This window comes from Sciurus vulgaris (genome assembly GCF_902686455.1).
Source record: "Sciurus vulgaris genome assembly, chromosome: 8".
NCBI lineage: Eukaryota > Metazoa > Chordata > Mammalia > Rodentia > Sciuridae > Sciurus > Sciurus vulgaris.
Genome location: NC_136468.1, coordinates 41892985 through 41913619, shown reverse-complemented (window position 1 = coordinate 41913619; position 20635 = coordinate 41892985). Strand labels below are relative to the sequence as shown.

The window sequence follows — 20635 nt, the reverse complement described above, 5'->3', positions numbered from 1 at the left end:
CTCAGAGTTGTGAAAGTGACACTTGAATAGTAAAAAAGGCTAAGATTTAGCTTCAAAAACCAGAGAGATTTCACATATTCTAGACATAGATATACTTAATTTGTTCCTTCTAATTTAGTAAACACTTAATTATTTCATCATATTGTAGAATTTCTTAGCTGTTAAATTTTTTTGTTGTTCTAACTCACTGTGGTTTAGGAAGCATGTACCTTTTTGTCTATAACTAAGATAGGCTTCTTTAAATCTTCAAATCTAAGCTAAGAAAATTTAAAGAATGAAATCCAATAGTTAATGGAACTGCATTCTCAAGTCAAATATACTTAAACATTGTAATCTTCATTTTCTAAAAGCATTTTTTGAATATATGGAATTATAGATTGGGGTTAGAGACATAGTGAAACTGCATTGTGCTATTATGTTACATTTTCTGTTCATTTTTTGACATTTCTGAAATTAGGATGTATATCTCTAAGCAGTTTGTATCTTTAAGTGAAAATAATTATTTTTCCATAAAACTTTGCCATTAAATTGATGGATAATCTGAGGCATTGTATAGTAGGAAAACTAGAGTAATTTATCTAGAAAATCAAAGTTTGCAACCTGATATAGAGGAAAGTTTTATGATCTTGGGGAGAAAAACAGACTGGGTTTAGATCTGAACCATTTACAGTGCTTGTGACTTTCAGCAAGTTGCTTCAGTAACTGAACTTACAGTTATTCTTTGTAAAAGGCTGAATGGCAATACACAGAGTAATAGATGTGCTCAGTACATGACAAGCAGTTTAGCCACAGAGAGAGGAGTTCACATTAGTGATGAGTTCTGATTTCCAAATGTAAGAAATGTTTTTAAAAAGTAATATACTGAGAAATTCTGTTCTATTTTTTGCCTTCACCCACATGAAATAAAAATCTTTCCTATCTCTTTCAGAGTTTCACATTAAATAGAGTTAGTCATATTTAACTTTTTCATGCAGAAAAATGTCCATTTGTTTTAATTTCTTGCTAGAGTTAAGAGGCAATGAAAGCTATCTTTACAATTAATAATTTTTAAACCAGGGCATTCATGGTTCTCTAGACTTTCAAAATTATATACTATTCCATCAGGTATTATTTTCTAAATTGATTGTGTATCATTATTACAGAGTTGAAACTTTTTATATGGATAGTAATTCATATTCACTTATGGAATCATAGTCTTCTGTGAATCACATATATTTATTTTATAAGTAGAATGTATGATATTTAGAAACTAAAATATGCCTTCATATTTATCTCCTAGCTCTGTCAGGTTTCCAATAAAAAGAATAATAGGAAAAGATCCAACTGATAGGACGTAAAAGGAAAACTTGTTTTAAACTGAAGTCATGTTTTAATAACAGGTGAAGAACTATCCAAGACATTTCCTATAGAATATGAAAGGGTATTATTTCCTTGTCAGTTATTGAAAATATAAAGTTGAAACTGACATGAAAATATAAAGTACATTAAAGATAATAAACCATCCAAGATATTTGTAAGATAATTAAAGAGTCTACTTTGTCAGGGTATATGCAGTTTCTGATAAGAGTCTTCAAACCCAACAATGGCATTTAGAAAATAGGCATATATCAGCAACATATCCTTTATTGTATACAGATTTAAATACGTGTAAAGATGGAAACGTGGGATTCTTCAAGCCTAGCACATATACATTATGTGTGGACCCTGGAAATTAAGGTTACAGAGTATATTGTGTAAACACATGTAGAATGTCAGAACACGATTATGTGCTTTCAATATACTTATGGCATTTATGCCAAGAGAAAGCATCACTTTTAAATAAGGAAAGTTGCACTTATTCTCAGATGCTGTTCTTTTCTTTTAGGAAGGTAGAATCCCTATAAGTGTTTTATACATGTGATTTAAAGAACACTGATTTATACATGTAAATTCTTCAGAATCTGCCTGTACACCCTATAGATGTATCCTTCTCTGCCACTGCCCTATTTCCCAGTGGAAAGGATCATTATAACATACTTCCTTAATGGTATTGTTTATCTCCATGTTACTTTAAAAACTGAATCCTCTCTCTCTCTGAATACTGGATATGCAATTCTTGACACATTTTCCCTTGGAAAAATGCTAAGTAAAACATATTTTAAGACTATGATCCACACTCCTTTTAGTTCCAGCTTAGTCCAGTCCTGCTTCGTGTTAAGTTATTCTCTTCACTTCTCATTGACAAGGCCCTTAAAACCATCTTTAACAGGTTAGGTGAACTCTACTCTCAAGAATAACAGTTCTTTCTTGTGCTTTATCAGAAATAAAAAGAATCATCTAATTTTTAGTATACTTTGATATATTCTTTACTTGTCAGTCAACATACCAAGTGCCCGTGATTTTTTCCTTTAAAGTGATTAATCTGCAAACCACTTGTACTTGGGTCTTCTAAATTTGCACTAAATGTGCAATATGGAAAGCCCCACAGTGACCTGCTAAATCAATATCTCTGGAATGGTGCTTGGGAATAAGCATTTTTATAAGCAACACAGGTGATTATGAAAGTTTAAGAACTACTGCTTTTGACTCTGATCTCCTTTAAATGTCTTGTACATGATTTTGTCTGTACTTGAAGTATTAACTTATCATACCTAAAGATAACATTCTCATCCTTCACTGTTCCATAACCAGATTGTCTTTCAGTCTGCTGGCAAATTAAAGATAGATTGATGATCCAGATTGAATGTACTGATTTCCTGGGTTACCAACATATTTCCTTTCTTCTTTTCAGTCCTGAAATTGCCCAGCAAGATCACCAAGGATCGCCTCTAAGCTCTAAATTGTTTGTTTCCATCAAGAATCTTCCTCCATTACCCTGCTTCATCTTTCATCCACTTTGCAATTTACCCACCTTTTAAAAAACTCCTTCCTTGCCTTCAGTATTTTCCTATCTTCTTAGTAGACCATTTCTTTGGTCTTTTTGCTAGGGTTCACAGTCTGTTTTTCATAGTGCTGCCTGCATCTATTATTAAGGTCCAATAAGACACCCACTTTCCTACAGGAAAATTTGGAATTTAGGATTTAATGGTCCATCTATTTCTTTGAGTGCAAGTTTCTCAGAAAAGAGACTTTCTGCCTCTTAAAATATTACATTTTGTGTAATAATTATGATATAATGTAGCAATAAATTTACCAAAAAATTTTGGTTGGCTATTTCCTCTACCTGAATACAGAGTTTAAATGATATTTATTTGAATAAGAGAATACCTATCAACTTGCTCTCCAAGTAAAATATTATTATGAAGATATGGTTAAATATGCTATATTTGTGGCATCAGACTTTCAGTTTTAATTTTAAAGCTAAAATAATAATTCAAAATAGGAATTTTATTTAATATAACAAATTAATATTATTTACGTAAAAGCCTGCTTTAAAAAATATCTACTTCTCACTCTTTTTCTCCTTTTTTTTTTCTTTCCTTTTCTCTGACCCACTTTTCTAAAGAAGTTGGAATCAGGAAAAAAAAATCACATATGTTTTGATTTTGATCTATAAGATTACTTATAAAGATAAATCATTGTGGAAAATTTGAAATTTTTTAAATAAAATAATTATTTTAAATTATCTGCAATTAAAGCACCTAGAGATGACATTTCTGTTCATGATTTGATAATTTATCCTACTGTAAACTACTTTTTAATAATTGTTTTCACATTATGCTTTCTGTTATATAGTAGCCTTTGTTCATAAAATTGCATATATGACAGTTTTCCACGTTCTTAAGTACTCTTTTCTTATCCAATTTTTAAGTGCTGTACAATATTCCTTTATGGATAATATTCCTTTATGTCAGTGCAATTGCTTGGTCAAACAAATAAAATATCGTACTACTATTAATGGCAGTTAACATTTATTGAGTACCACCATCTACGTGGCATTATCAAAGCACATAAAATATATAATCCCATTTAATCTTCAACAAAACCTTCAGGTTACTGTTTTTATCTCCTTTGTGCAGATGGAAAAAAAAAAAAAAGGAGGTTCAGAGAAGTTAAGGATTACATAGCTAAGAAGTGGTGTATCATGATTGAAACCCAGGGTTGCCTGCTTCCAGAGTCTGTGTAGAAGCTACCTTTCACATATACTGAAATAGATATTTTTCTATTCATTATTGCAAGGGATTCTCAGATTTTGTCCTAAAACCATTCTAGATTTTCATAATGTAGAAGCTTGAATAATTGTTCTGTTATAAACAAACACCACTAGTAATAGGAAAAGGAAAAGGAAAAATATTATGTGGGATTGTGGGATTTTTCTAACAGATAAGGGAATAAAACCTAGAGCTATTTCTAAAACAAATAAATTTAGTAAAGTTGATCCTAGTCAAAGTGTAGGAAGATGAATATGGAAGATAATACAACTCAAGGTCCTTTCCTCATAAAATTCAGTGAAATAATTATCTGTGTTAAGGGAGGTGCCACGTGACACTTACGGATGATTTATGTAGACCCAGCAGAAACTCATCTGTTGAACTTTTGAGGGAGATGAGAGGAAGGGATCTAAAAATGATTGGGGGTAGGGAGTGAGCTAGGCACTAAACATTGTATTTTAGCAGAATCAGATCTCTCTCTTTAATGGTTGCCCTGAGTTATGATGTTTGTAAACATGTATATAAAAGGAACTAAAGCCAGCTGTGTTCTGTTTCTTTGCAAAGATAGTTTTAAGAATATTCTGATTTGTCAGTGTCAGCCACTTTGTGTACACATGGGAAGATTTTTGTTTCTTTTTTTCCCCCAGTGTCAGCATTCCTTTACAGTAAAAATTCCTCTTATTTGAGAACAATGGCTTGTTTATACCATAGTGTGTATGAAATATGGTACAATTTAGAACCATTTGGTTTAATTCTTTTGCTGACAATTTTGGTGTTAATTCTTTGGTGTAATCAGAGTATGAAATTATTATCTCACTTACAAAATGTTAAAAAATTGATTCCCACCTCACTGACAAAGGTCCTTGCATGAAACTGTTTTTTATTGTATTTTCACATGTGACCTCGCTCAACTATCTTCTTTTGTGATTCCTGACTTCTGTAAGTTTTTGTAGGTTCAATATATTGCTCTTCTTTTCCCCCCTTTGACTATATTCATATACTAAATCCAATCTCATATCACCTAACATGCAACTTATTTTAATGTTTTCTCTGAAGGTTCTTAAAAGGTTTATGTTGTAGTATTATACCTTCCTTGAAGTTAAGTTGGTTTTTTGTTAAATGTACCTTCAATAATGGCTACAAATGATTATCTGCTTCACTGGTTCGAAACTCTTAAAGTATGCCTACAGAAGTTAAAATTTTTTAGAATCACTTTGAAAAGTTCAGCTTGAATCAAAGCGTTTTTGTCAGCAATTGTTCACTTCTGTGTTCTTGGGGGGGGTGAACTATTCTCTCAAATTTTAAAGAGAAGTACTATTCTTTATATTCTATATCTAAAGTCAGATTTATAAATTTAGATTATTGGATATATTTGTAAATCAATTTGAGATGTATAAGGAGCTTAAAGCAACATGAATATGAGGTATTCCAGCATACCATATTTTATTGTTTCAATGCAGCAGTTTCAACAAGTCACAACAGGAAATCATTACTTAATAACTCAGTTTGAAATTTCTCCTAGTATCCAGTTGTCTGTTTAATTATTATTAATTAAATTTTCCCACTCTTTAGTCAGTTTACAAGAGTGTGAATGAGGTAAATATTTTCAGGAAACACTGTCTAATCTTTTACAAGAAGACAAAGTGCTATGTGAGAACAATATTGTCATCTTTATCTTTCTTTTCTGAGTTCTTCCAAATCTTCTACACAAGTATCTGATTTTTACAATGAGATGAACTTGCTTTCTTCTTGACTTAATTTTTCCAAAATCTCCAGATTTTCTCTTCCTTTCAGTCTTTCTTTCCTCCTTCACATTTCCAAGCAACATTTGGCGGTGTGATATTCTATATATCTGTCAGGTATGTTTGTGTTCCTTTACCAGTAAAAAGTTTTCCTAAGATAGGAACCTGCTTAATAGACTCAAATACAGTTAGTTGTATTTTTTAAATTTACTTACAGTGTGAAATTACAGAAAAATTTGCAGTCTGAATTTGACAGCTTTAAACAAAAAGTCTTCAAATTATTTTAAAGAGGATGAAACGATATAATAAAAATGTCAAATGCCTATCACCATGATTCAAATCATGATCATTTTTAGCCCTCTTTCTTAAATTATCTTTTTTTTAATTTTAAAAACATTTTGTATCAGTTCTTCATCTTTCTCAAGATGTCTAGGCAACTATCCTACTGACTTTCTTCTTCTCTTTTAAAACTTGTGACTTAGCATTTTAACCTTACCATTAGAAACATTAGAATCCCCTACCATAACTCATTTCTGCAATTATAACAAGGGACTCTATGGATCCTCTGTATTGGTTTATCTCAAGTGTTTTTTTTAGCCAGAAATAAATGGAGAAAATTATGAATTTAGGATTACTACAAATTTATTCCTCCTGATTTAAACCAGCCTTCATTGCCCTCTTTTGTGAGCTTTCTATAAGATTTTTTTTATAGCAGATATTTCAAATCTTTGTCACATACATATCTCAACTCTTTGGTTTTATTCTCAGCAACCTCACTTTTTCAAGATTATCTTGTCTCTTATTTCACTTGGAAAATGGGGCCATATCTTTATTTTTCTCCTCTCAACTCAAAAAATAAGTCTTTCCCTAACTCAGCCTTATTTCCTATCCCAAAGAAAAAAAAAGGTCGCTTTTTTCTCTTCAGTACTTAGATTTCTATTCCCATTGAGTCATCCTTTAAACTTTTCCCCAGTCATTCTTTCGAAAGATCACTGTTCACATTTCCAGATCAGAAAATTCAAGGAAGAAAAATGAGAGCCATTTATTTCCTTCTCCCTCACCTTCTATCCCTGCTTTTACAAAAAAGCCTCATCTGGATTTGTTCTTGTTTTTAAATTAAATGTTCAATGTATTAATTCATTTATGGTACTATAATAAAGTATCTGAGGCAGGGTTTTCATAAAGAAAAGAGGATTGTTTAGATCACCAGTTTTTGATGTTTAGGGGCCTGGCACTGACATTTGCTCTGCTGTGGTAGGGATCTTCGGCATCATAGTGGCTGGAATATGTGCTAAAGAGAGATACCACATAGTAAAACAGGAAGCCAGAGATTCAAAAGTTAATCTTTCTCTTTGAAACAACCCTCTCATAAGAAGAAGCCAGGGTCCCAGGAGAACTACGTCAATTTCCTCCCAGAACAGTGCCTCAGTGTCCTAAGACCTTCCACTAGACCCTGCCTCTTATGGGTTCCACCCAACACTACCACATTGAGGTCCAGATCTCCAAACACATGAACTCTTGGAGAACAAACCACATTCAAATCATAGCATACACTTTAAGTCCCAGTTTCCCCACACATCTCAGGTGTTTTAGTCAGCTTTTGTCTGTGCTGTGACTAAAGGATCTGACCAGAACAAATGTAGATGACGAAAAGTTTATTTGAAGGCTCATGGTTTCAGAGGTCTTAGTCCATGGACAGCTGGCTCCATTCTTCAGGGCTCGAGGTGAAGCAGGACATCATAGCAGAAGAGCACAGCAGAGGTAAACAGCTCACATGATGATAGAAAGCAGAAAGAGAGTCTACTTACCAATCCAAATATATACCCAAAGCCATACCCCAATTCCCACCTCCTCCAGCCACACCCTACCACTTCAATTACCACTCAGTTAATCCCCATCAGGAATTAATTCACGGATTGGGTTAAGACTCCCACAACCCAATCATTTCTCCTCTGAACCTTCTTGCATTGTTTGACACATGAGCTTTTTGGGAGACACCTCACATCCAGACCATAACATCAGGACTAGACTAAATTTAGTTTGCAACTGTTTTTGTTAGATTGTTCACTTGGCTCTTAACAGATATTCCTTAGTACTATTCTCTTTTTGTGTCTAGGTTCTTTTTACCAGCTGGATTACAGATTCTGTCCTGACAGAATATATCTCTTATATTCCTTTGAAGATAGGGAACCTGGATGTTGCACATAATTTTTTCTAAGATTTAAAATATTTAGCTATCTCCTGTTTAGTTTTTGAAATTATTTTTTAAACCTACATTTTGCTGCAAGGGAGTGAAGTAGTGCAGTTTCTAGTTTTGCCTTATAGGCCCAAGGCTATTTATTGAAATATAGATGTCAAAAGCACAAATTTCTGCAAGCTATGACCCAAATATGCAAAAAAGACAGAGAATAAGAGATAAGAAAATATCTGTTCAGCAAGTTTAAAATCATATCCTTCTTTTAGAATAGTTTCTATTTCTACCTAGTTCACTCAGCATTTCTGTTAACATTTAATAATAACTCTTGATTATAGCAGATATTTTTGGAATAGAGCTGTAGTTCTAAATCTTTTTTTAAAAAAGTTTGCTTCTCCAGATTGAAGAACATTTGAGTTGTTTAGGAGTGTAAAGTTAATCTGAAAGAAAAGATCTGTTTTTAGTTTTTCTATGTAAAATTTTAGAAGTAGCCCTTATATACAAGTACTTCCTTTGTTATCTACCATGTATCTGCAATAGGTATATAATTTATTGAGAAAATCTGGATAATGTTCATAAGATGTGCCACATAGTCTTCTAGGTGCTTGACATATACTAAAATAATAAGACATAACTCTTGCCCTTAAAAAACTTGGTAATATTGGTAAAATTCATATGTGCATATAATTAAGATGTAAGATTTAAAATGTTTTAAATGCCATTAGAAGATACAGATAAGTACTATGGAAATACAGATAAGTACTATGGAAAGAAACCAGGCAATTATAATTGCTACTTGCCATGTACTACCATACTTCCAAGGTCTTTCTGGTGTTTGAAGCACAAGGAAATCCGTGAAGAGAGAGAATATGTATGCAATTTGAATAGAGAAAACTGCATAATAGATTAAAAAGTAGCAAATATAGTAAAAAAATGTTTTCTTAATTTCTTTTTTAATGGCCTTTTGGTTTTTTTCTAAATGAGGCATTTTAGTTTTCACAGAAAAATTGAATTAAAAATAGAGTTCCCGTATGCCCCTTATTCTTCCTTCTGTCTCCTTAAATTTCTCTTATCATCTTGCATTAGAGTGGTAAATTTATTAAAACTGAGGAGCCAATATTAATATAGTATTCATTGAAGTCTGTCATTTGTATTAGGATGTACTCTTTTTGTTAATCATTCTTTGGGTTTTGACAAATGTGTAATGACATGTATACAACATTATGATATATATCATACAAAATTGTATAGTGCCCTAATAGTCTCTTGTGATCCACCTATTCTGTCCTCCTTCCTGGCCCTCAAACCCCTGTAAATCACAAATCTTTTTATAGTTCCCTATTCTAAGAGGCATGTCGTAGTATCTCATTATTATTTACAGTTCTCTAATGACGTGATGTTGAGTGTCTTCACATGCTTCATTGACAGGTGTTTGTCATCTTTGGTGAGGTAGCACTTCAGATCTTTTGCTTGTTTTTAATTGATTGGTTATTTTCTTATTGTTGGATTTGCATTCTTTGTATATTTTGAATGCCAGTCCTGTATTGGATATGTAGTTTGTAGATATTTTCCCCAATTCATTAACTTCTTGTTTTGTCTTCTGAACACTGTCTTTTGTAAAGCATAATGTTTAAATTCCAGTGAAGTCCAACCTGACATTTTTTCTTCATGATTCATACTTTGGGTATCAAGCAGTTATCAGCAATCCCCAGCCACCTTGATTTTTCCTATATTATGTTCTAGGTGTTTTTTAATTTTGCTAGAATTTTTTTTTTGACACATGAGTGTTTCGGTGATCTAGCAACATTTTTTTTGTTTCAGTTTTTGTGTTTTTATTGGGGCATTATAATTATTATACATATTGGTGCATAATATAATAGTGGGGTACCATTTGTTAAAATTTAAAATTCATTTGCTTATGATACTAAGTGAGCAATTAAAATTTTTGTTGTTATTGGAATTGTTTTGTTCTCTTTAAAAAATAAATTTTGTTGTGTGTATTTAAGGTATACAGTGTGGTTTATGGGATACATGTTGGTAATAAAAAGGTTACTTTAGTAAAACAGATTAATATATCCATTGTCTCACATAGTTCATTACTATTTTGTTGTGTTTATTTTGGGGTGGGGGTGTATGTGTGATAAGAGCACCTAAACTAAAAATTAGCATGAACTCAAATATAGTACAAATTTATTACCTGTAGTCTTCCTATTGTCCATTAGATCTCTAGACTTGTTCATCTTTCACATCTGATACTTTGAATCTTCTGCACCTCCTAGTTCACTTCCATTCCAACCTTCTCTTCCTCTCCTGGTAGCTATTGTTTTGCTTTTATATGTCTGCATTTAAAAAAAAATTTTTTTAAGTCCACAGTGAGATCATGCAATAGTTTCCTTTCTATATCTGGATTATTTAATTTAGCCTATCCATATTGTGGTAGATGGCTAGATCTCATTCTTTCTTAGAGTTGATTCTTTATGCATTTGTTTGTGAAAGGAAAGTTTGAATATTAGTATCTAATGATTTCTAAAAGTTGATTCATCTTGTTATTTTTGTTGCAATGATAATTTGAATATGTAATTCAGTGGCAGAATGAACAAATTGTGCTTTCAATTTTTTTTCTTTATTTGAAGACCATTTAAAATTACATTAATAAGCTGGCTTAACTATAATTGTTAGAAATGCTCTTCAGTTTTAATTTAGGTTTATCCAAATATAAATATTTTGTATAGTTTTCACAGAAAAGAAATGTCTTTTTTTCTTCACTGAAAACTCCAGCTGTGTTAAAGAGTAACAATTTCCTGCATTGGCAATGTTAAATGTAACCTTAGCTTTCAATTCATTGCTGCAGTTATGTTCTCAATGCCTGCTGTAGGAGATAAACCCATTGCAAATGAAGACAGCATTCATTTTCCTTCCACCTGAGGCCACACAGAATTGATTGGGGTAATAAAATGACAGCACCTGGTAATATACTGAAGGCTCTTTAATTTGAAAACCAGTTCGAGCCTGATTCAGAGCTTGTTTAAAGCTAATTTATAGCTTACATAATTTTCAGCTGGCCGACCAAGGTAAAGGATGATGTATGAAAACTGATAAAGAATTAACTTATGATGCATTCAGACATGTCTTATTAAAATCAACTGGATTAAAAAACAGAATGGTAGGAAGAAATAGTAAGTTGTTTTAACTTAATATTTTTAACAATAGTTTAAATTTCTCATCATCTTGTTTCAAAACTAACTTCTTGCTTTTCTGTGTAAAATCAGTTGTATTTGCATTTCTTATATTTAAAATCCTTCAGTTTTCATCACATTAATTGAAAGGCTGGATACAGTTAGCAGCTGTTGGTTTCACAGTGCCAAATCTGTTGTTATATGCCATGGTGGCAGTACTGCTGCTAAATAGTTCTGGACTGTCAGCATTTTAATTACAAATAATCTTTTCAACATGAAAGAATTTAGAGCTCTTTATATTTAGAGCTGAAAAATTGGTGTTAGGCTTTTTGCCTTTGCAGCCCCTTTTTATCCCTTGATTCTAGCATATTTAATCATTTTTTAACCCACAAATAATATTACTACTCTAGTAATGTAATCTGTGTTGTGAATGAATCCAGATTTTCAGAAATTCTGCCAGCATTCACAAGCAAAACATAGATCACATCTTCCTTTTTTATATATAAGCCATTTCCATGGTTATTACTTTTTACCTTAAAGAAGAGAGAGTTTCAGAGGGGCATGTCTTTTGCCATATTATATCAATATAATATCCTTTTGTGTCAAAATTTTCAGCAATGCATTTATTCTTGACTACATGTACTGTATGCAATATGCTGGAAATGTTCAGGATATCTGCATTAAAGAAAAAAAGTGAATAAACTAGTGCATGTAAATATCAGATTAGAAATTGGGAACTGAAAAATAACTGTTATTTCTCCAGTGAAGCCTCTCCAGCTCTTTAGTCAGGCATAAATTCAAAAGACTGTGATATGATGTCTAGGATAAACATGTCCATGATATTTTTAATAATTTCAAACACTATAAAGTAGTCCATGCTTATTGTAGAAAACTTAGAGAACAAATATAAAGATGACAAACATTATTCAAAGATAACTACTGCTAACATTTTGTTATGTGTTCTATGTGTATCTTTTAAGACCTTAATATCATATGACATATGCCATGTGTTTTTGTCAGCTTTTTGTTGCTGTGATCACAATACCTGACGTGAACAACTTAAGAATGGGAAAAGTTTATTTTGGGCTCACAATTTCAAAGGTTCAGGCCATGGTTAGCTGACTTCGTCACTTTGAGCCTGAGGTGAGGCTGAACATCATGGTGGAAGGCTATGGCAGAAGAAAGCTACTTAACTCTTGGCAGCTGGGAAGCAGAGAGAGCGAGCTAGGAGCCAGGGACAAGTTATAATCCCTCAAGGGCATGCCCCCAGTGACCACCTTTTTCCAATCATACCCCACCTGCTCATAGTTCCCATGCAGTTGTCCTTTCTAATTATTAATCCATCAAATGGATTACTTTACTGAGGGAGGGTGTAGTTCTCATAAACCAGTCATTTCACCTGCATTATCTAACACATGAACTTTTTGGGGGGATAACTCATATATAATCTGTAACATTTATCTAACCTGTAACAAGTCATTCTTAATAGGGGCACACTGATTCTTGCAGGGGCCCAAGGGGGAAAAAAAAATGTTGACTCTTGACAGCTCAACTTGTCCTGACAAAATCTTACCCTTAGTATTTAGTTTTTCTTAGATTTTCTTGGCTATTCCACAAATATTAGTGACATTGAGTTAATGGAAAGTACACAAATATTTATAAGATTAGTGCCAGAAAACATGATGGTGTGAAAGCAGTATATCCAATAGAAGCCTTTCTTTGAAATTTGAATCTTCGTGTCTTCACAGAGTAATAGGCTATGAAATCCTCTCTTGGTGCTGGGCAGAAGCAGTGAGCCGCAGCGGGGAGCCCCCAGATAGCACTTACTAGAGTAGACAGTGGACCCTATGCTGGTTGCTGTGCTCCTGAGCTTTGATGTTCAGCAGGTTAGGGGTATTAGGTGCATTTTCAACTTACAGTATTATCAATTTACTCCTTGTGATATAAAAATGACCATCTTTAATCCATAGATACCAAATAAAGTATCAGTTCATTTTATGATTGTTTAAGAAAGAAAACTGTGAATATCAATTTAGAGATTGAAAGTATCCATATAATTAAATCTAAGTCTCAGCAGTATTTTCTTTGTAACATTTTTTGTATTACCCTGTAAGATCTTTTGAATGATATGACCTTTGCATTTCCCAATGTCCTTTCAATTTTTGTATGTATTCCTTTCTGTTGTATAATTCTAAAATTATGTTTCTACCCATTCACAAACATTAATTCAGCACCTTTATCATGGCCACCATTAGGCTATGAAGAATCAAAAAACTAATAAGACAGAATTCTTCCTTTTAAGCAACTTTTTGTCATTAGGGGATAGGAGTATCAATTGAAAAACAGGTTTTATTGCTACTTAAAAAATCCAAGTTATGAAATAGTGAAACTGTAGAAATAAGCCATTCTTTTAGTTAGGCAAGCATATGTTTAAGAGTGAAATATGACAACAAATGATAATATATGTAAATCAAATGCTATTACACTGTTACACCAAGTAATATTTTAATTTCTAAAATATCTCACTTGTGTATAATTTTTGCTAGTTTGAGCACAGTATGTAAGTGGGGGAGGAAGACTGTGAAAGATAAGTACTCTTAAATCTTAGGAAAAGGAGTGGGACTGGTGTATTTTTAATTGTATTTTCCCTCTTGTTTTTATAGTTTGAAGACTTTAAGGTTTTTTATGCTAAGCTTCATTTTCATGAAAATGTCACTGTCACTAAAACAAACTCCTTGCCTTGAATCATATTACATTTTTAAAGTTCTTTTTAAATTTTTACTTCTATTTAAGTGAATTTGAAATCCACTTGACTTTAGTGAGCTTGAAACCCAAATAACCTATCCAAACACAAACAAATAAATGATTGTTATATTTTTTATGCTTTTATCTTAGGTTAGAATGTTTCTAAAACAAAAAAAATTTTTTTTTCTCCTTTATGACTTTTTAAGAGAATCTAATAAAAGTGAGAACTCTAAAAATGTTCTTATTACAAAATTCTCTGGGATCAGGGAGGTCTACAAAAGGTATTATGTATTCATGTGCACAATATTTTTATACATATGAAAAATTTCATTGTATAGCAGAAATTCTTAAACGTTTTCCTGGTTTCACTGATTTTACAGTAGAAAGCAGTTAAATATGAATAATTTAAAGCAAAATTTGCCTATAACATAGAATTATATCATTTAAAAATTTATTGATTAACAAGATATATTGAGAGAAAGGTGTTCTAGTTTTTATTATTACCCTCATTAAATTTTAGGCATTCATCCACTTAACCTTTCAAAATCAGTATATTTATTTCTGTGTGTACTCACTCGTTTCTTTTGATAGTTGGAGTATATTTAATACATGTTTTAGTGTCATTTGCATTTATATAAAAGATTAATTTATAAACCTTGCTCTCAATTTGCATGACTTTACATATTGATCTAAAAATATATATAATCAGGTTAGCCAAATTAATTTAACAAATTGTCACTCACTGATGAATTTCATAATGAAAGGAAATTAAACACAAATAGAAATCATTAGCCTTTTGTTTTTAAGTCAGATTTAAAGGATTTTACATAGTTGTATTGTACTTAAATGAAGATTGAATTTCACACTAACCCTCAAATACTAGTAATTTAAAATGTTAAATTATCTAGAGTCTGCAAGCAGTTAGCTGTGTTTCTGAAATAAATGAAAAATAAATTACAAAAAATGGAAAATGTAATATTAGTAACTTTTGATATCCTCCAAGATACAAACTTATGGTAAATGTTTATAGGATTGATGAGGAATTACATAAACTTTTCCATAGAGTATGACAATATATGTACTATTTCTAGTATTGTTTCAATGCATCTTTGTGATCAATTCATCCTTATAATACTGACATTGATTTCTGGATTCTTGTCCGAGTGGTAGGAATGACCTGGCCATTTAGGCTTTTCTTTTTTTCTTCTTTTCTTTTTGGGGTGTTGGGGATTGAACTCATGGCCTCACACATGCTAGGTAAGCCTTCAGAGCAGTAACTCAGGATGTTTGGGACTTGCAATAAGAAATGCGTGGACCCTGCAAACTCCTACACATTCCAACACACTATACATAGACCTACATATACCCCTACACATATCCCTGTATACAACTACACATAGCTCTACATCAGGTTTTTTGTACCCTTGGGCACACACCTCTAATTATAGCTCTACACACAGTCCTACACACACCTGCACACCTACATAGCCCATCAGTCAACCCTGCTGTATGCATACTGAAATACAGCTCACCTTCTTATCCTTACCCTGTACAGTGTACCCATTTCATTCTTTTCTATTGATTTTACATTTAAAACAAATCTTCACAACTCACTAATCCTTATTTCATCAAGACTCAAGTGTTCTGACTATCATAATATGTCTTGTAAGTCTGTAATTTTTTTCCCCCCTAGGAATTGAGGTATATAAGTGAAGATACAGAAGCAGGTATACATAATCTAGGCAAAAATAATATTTTTGCTTACATTGAAAATTTTGTGTAGGAATTTTATGTGGTCTTTCATTGTTCAGTAACAATGAACTACATTTATATCTACATGTAAATTTTTTTACCATACTATATACAAACTACAAGACACTTCTATGCAGAAACATGTAGAAACTAGCAGTTCAAGCAGGAGTTTGAAATCATAGGATTCAAATGAAGTTCAACTAATAGAATTGAAATTTCTCTACTGTTATGATAAAATGAAGAACTTCTTCATGCTATTTGAAGGATAGGTTACAAATGCTGGCATTACATAAAATTGTTCCCAGTTACTTAATGAAATTGAGAGAGGTTTAATTCCTGAATTGCATCTTTGAAATAAGATTAGTCTTGTCATGTAAATATCAAGAATATAACACTTTATTATCTGTGAGGTAACCTCTGTTAAAATGCTTATTTCTATAATATTGTGATGTGAAATATATTTGAGAAGCATGAGGTTTGTAGTCCATCAGACCTGGAGTTGCACATCTAGACTACATAGCCAGCCATCCCATCCTAAGCAAATTCCTTAACCTTTGTGAGTTAAAGTTTCCTTATCAGAGAAAGAATTGATTCCTCATGGCTTTTTTTTTTTTATTGTAAACAAATGGGATACATGTTGTTTTCTCTGTACATGGAGTAAAGGCGTATCATTTGTGTAATCATAACTTTACATAGGGTAATGTTTGATTCATTCTGTTATTTTTTCCCTTCCTTTTTTTTTTTTTTTTTTGAGGAAAGTGCCAATCATATTTGTCATTTATTTAGCATAGTTAGAATCTTAGAATTTAAATCTAGAAGTGACTTAATAGATCAACTGGTCAAATCCTTTAGCTCTTGATTTCCTCAGGGTTATTTCTACAGTTAAGAAATCCAGAGTTTAGGATTGTGAATGAATTATCTGAAGACCCATGATAAATGTTGGTAGGTCCAAGATAATGGACTTCAGCACAACTCCTTTGATCTTTTCCCTGTGCCAGTACTACTGTCCAGTACTCATGATCTGCATTTATTGTTAAATTTCTTACAGTATCACACAATTCCCAAATAGTTCATCATTTCCATGATTGGGCTAGTTGGGCTTATTATTTGGCATATGTAGATATAAGTACTTTTTTTTCTTATTGTTTTGATACAAAATAAATATTTTGAAATTATCTTTGCATTGTTTTATATGATAGTCTGAGTTTCATCAGAAGTAAAATTTGATATTTGACTCCCATAGGGAAGTTAATCTGATATACAGCTTTTATTCTTAGAAATTAGTTTTTTGTTGCATCAGTATAGTATGTAAATTTCTTCAAAATTATTTATTAGTTTTTATTTCACTTTGAAATGAGTTTGAACTTGTTTCTAGCACCTATGAGTTTTTAATACTTACATGATTTTATGATTGATATAGATTTTTTGATACTTGATACTTCTTTTTCCTTACTGTGTTGTTTGCCAAAATTGAAAGATTTGGCTTCCTGAAAGGGAAAAAGCAAACTACTGGCATGTTTTCCTGAAATTATCAGACCGTGAGAATTATTTGCCTATATAGTTTTAAGTGGCCATTTTTTAACTAACTATCAAAAATGGCAAATAAAATGAATAATTAAGCAAATAGCTTCACTGGTTATTATTTTTACATTAGAATCCTTATTTTTTTTTTCTCTGAGGCTTCCGGTGCTCCTCCATTAAGGCAAATACTTTTATTGAGCTTTCTCCAGATTGTTTATAGACAACAGTGTTAAATTTATTCATCAGTGAAAAATCATGAACCACAAATACATACTGGCCTAACCACATAAGATAACAGAATTTTTATTCTTTTTAACCTTAATTCTCCTCACATTTAAAGCCAGTTGAAATATTTCATGCCCTTTTCTGTTCTTATAGTGCTACACTATAAGAACATAGCAATTAATCACTGGTCCATAATGGATCATTTTTATCTGAATCTTATGTCTGTTCTATTTATATAGAATAAATATTTATGTTTTCTCATTTTTTCTGGTATAGGAGATACAGATAAAATAGGCTTGACCTATCAGCTATAATTCATTGTTTGAAAAGAAAGCCTATACTAATACCGTGTGGAAAAGAAAACTAAATCATTTCAGCAGCAAGCTTATAACCAAGATAATATCAGCATTTTCCTTCTTGAAAATGTATCTTCCTTCTTGAAAATGTGTCCTTCATATATTAAACTAAATATATTAAAGTAAAAACAGTATTTTATTTAAAATGTTATGATATATTTAACCTATCATTATCACAAACCTAGCTTAAAGAAGATTCTGGTATGTTTGATATAAAAAATATAATGGTAAGATTTTATTTTATTCACATGTTCACATGTTAATAGCCACAAAACTAATATGTATGTTAATAGTTCATAATTTTCTACTTTAAGTTCTCAAAAACAGGTTATTGTCCTATCTAAATATATAGTGAAAATACCACTTTAGCAACCTAATGGCTATTTGGCTAATATCATACAAATTATCATTTGAAAAATCTAGAATTTTTTTTCTGTTCACATAAATTGTAGCCCTAGAATTTAGTGCTACTTGGATTTTTGTTATATATTTAATATTTGTGTAGGATAAGAATTAGGAATATAAAAGATTTTTATTATGTCAGAAGTATTTATCTTACTTTGGGAATCTAGGTTTACGTTTCTTGACATTGGCTTAGTATTGGCTTTTCCAGTAACAAAAACCAAAATATTATTGAACTGTTTTTGTGCACTAAAATGTGTTCCTAAATCATTCTTCTAAGATAGTATACTACAGTAATTTGTAAATACAGTATACAAACTTTATTTAGCATTAATGTTTTCCATCGGTAACCAGACAATATTAATTTATTCTAAATATTTTTTCATATTGTTCCTTATCTGTGGTTTATTTAATGAGGCATTAAGCTACATTTAAAAATGTATTATTTTGTTCTCAGTACGCAAACAATGGATGTTCATTATAAATATTTTGGAAAATGCAGAAAAAATAGGTAAAGAAAATGAAAGTCATAACCTTCCTCCTAGAGAATGCCACTGCTATGGTTTGAATGTGTCCCTCAAAGTTCATGTGTTGGAAACTTCATCTCCAATGCAACAGAATTGGGAGGTAGGACCAAAGAAGAGATGATAATGGTCATGAGGTCTCTGCCACTATGAATTGGTGTTGTTAATTATAGGAGTGGGTTATCATGAGAGAGGGCTTGTTAATACGAGCACGCTTGATTCCCATTTGCTTTCTTGCTCTCATGCACGCTTTCCACTGTAGGATGTCACAGCATAAAGGCTCCACCAAATGTGGGCCCCTTGATTTTGTACTTCCCAGCCTCCAGAGCTTTAAGAAATAAGTTAATTTCCTTATAAATTATTCAGTCTGTGGTATTATTACAGCAACGGAGAACAGACTAAGACAACTACTGTTCATATATCGGTTTATTTTTTTCTAGCTTTTCTTCTCTTGATTTAACCAAGATTTTCTGAGCATCCTATAAGTTGAAAGGCTCCATGATAATGGTTGGGGATACCATAGTATCCCTTTCAAGACATACACCTGACCTCTTGATAGCTGTCAGATATATATGTACATGAAATCTCTGAAAGAAGAACCCAAAGTGCTATTAAAGCAACTAACCTGGTTTGATAGGTCCTAGCAGATATTCTTTATAGAATGCAGTTGGGAGTTTTCCCATGATTTTAGTACTATTGCTGATGTGTAGCCATACTCGCTTTCTCTCTCTGCTTTCTCTCTCTTTCTCTCTCTCTCTCTCTCTCTCTCTCTCTCTCTCTCTCTCTCTCTCTCTCTCTCTCTCTCTCTCTCTCTCTCTCTCTCTCTTTTCTCTCTCATTTTTAAAATTCTGTTGGCCATTCAATGAAACTATAAGAGGAAACCAGTCTTGTCTATATATAACTGTCATATCTAAAAAGCTCACATTTTTTAAAAGCTACTGTGGTATCATTATTGCTGCTATAAACTTAAATGGACTGAAAATGAACAAATATCCAAAATGTTGATTAGGCAGGTACTTTACAACTAGTGGCAGAAAAATTAGCATTTCCAAATTATTTTTATGATAATATAAAGCTGCTGATTCAGATATGATGATTTATGAAGCATTGGAAGTATTTTTCCTGTTTTAACATTAGTGTTGCCTACAGCACAGTTTTGTACAAATTTTATAACAATAATTTATATTAATATACTTAATTTCATCAAACTATTTAAACAGCTACTTTTCTAATCAAGTAACTCATGTTTTGTTTGTACCATAATGAAATATATAAAAGAACATGAAAACTAATGTGCATTATAAATATATAGAATATTATTATAATCCTATTTAATTAACATTATAGTTAATTAACTATAACATTATAGAATGTTAATTAACATTAGTAAATTAACATTATAGAATGCTCAGCCTTTTAATTTTCTCTCCTTTACTTCTGTTGTATGCATTAGACATTACCATATTTTGAACTTATTGGATTAATGTTAGAAAGTAAACTGAGGAAACTATGAAAGCATATTTCATATTCAGATTGACTTTTTAAAAAAGCAATGACAGATAAACTCTTAAATCATATAAAAATGGGTATTGGAAAATCTAGATTTTTGGCAGTCTGTTTTATGACATAGTTTCTAGCACTTTGTAGTCAAAATGTGAATTTCTTCAATAGAATATTTATTTACATGTTATAAAATAATATTTTGAAATCCTATATTACTATGATCTAAGACTTTTTGAGACTATCACCACAAGAGTATAAGATGGAAATAATTTTGTTCCTTCAAAAGAAATCTCTTCACCTGTTTAATATTACCTTTACAAACATGTTTTCATTTCTCACATTCTTTCGTAGACTAACCTGGTCCT

The 20635-nt window shown here is 31.7% G+C and overlaps 1 protein-coding gene across 3 annotated transcripts in view; it reads left to right on the top strand.

The window, feature by feature from the left end:
- Positions 1-20635, top strand: part of PHF14 (PHD finger protein 14) — a 198157-nt gene that overhangs the window by 154342 nt on the left and 23180 nt on the right. The window contains exon 18 of one of the 3 annotated variants that reach the window (XM_079152052.1): positions 2771-3329. The exons of the other annotated variants lie outside the window; for them this stretch is intronic. Coding sequence (XP_079008178.1) covers positions 2771-2776 — 6 coding nt within the window. The 3' untranslated portion in view covers positions 2777-3329. Of the gene's footprint in view, positions 1-2770; positions 3330-20635 lie in introns of those variants that run through there. 3 annotated transcript variants of the gene reach the window in all.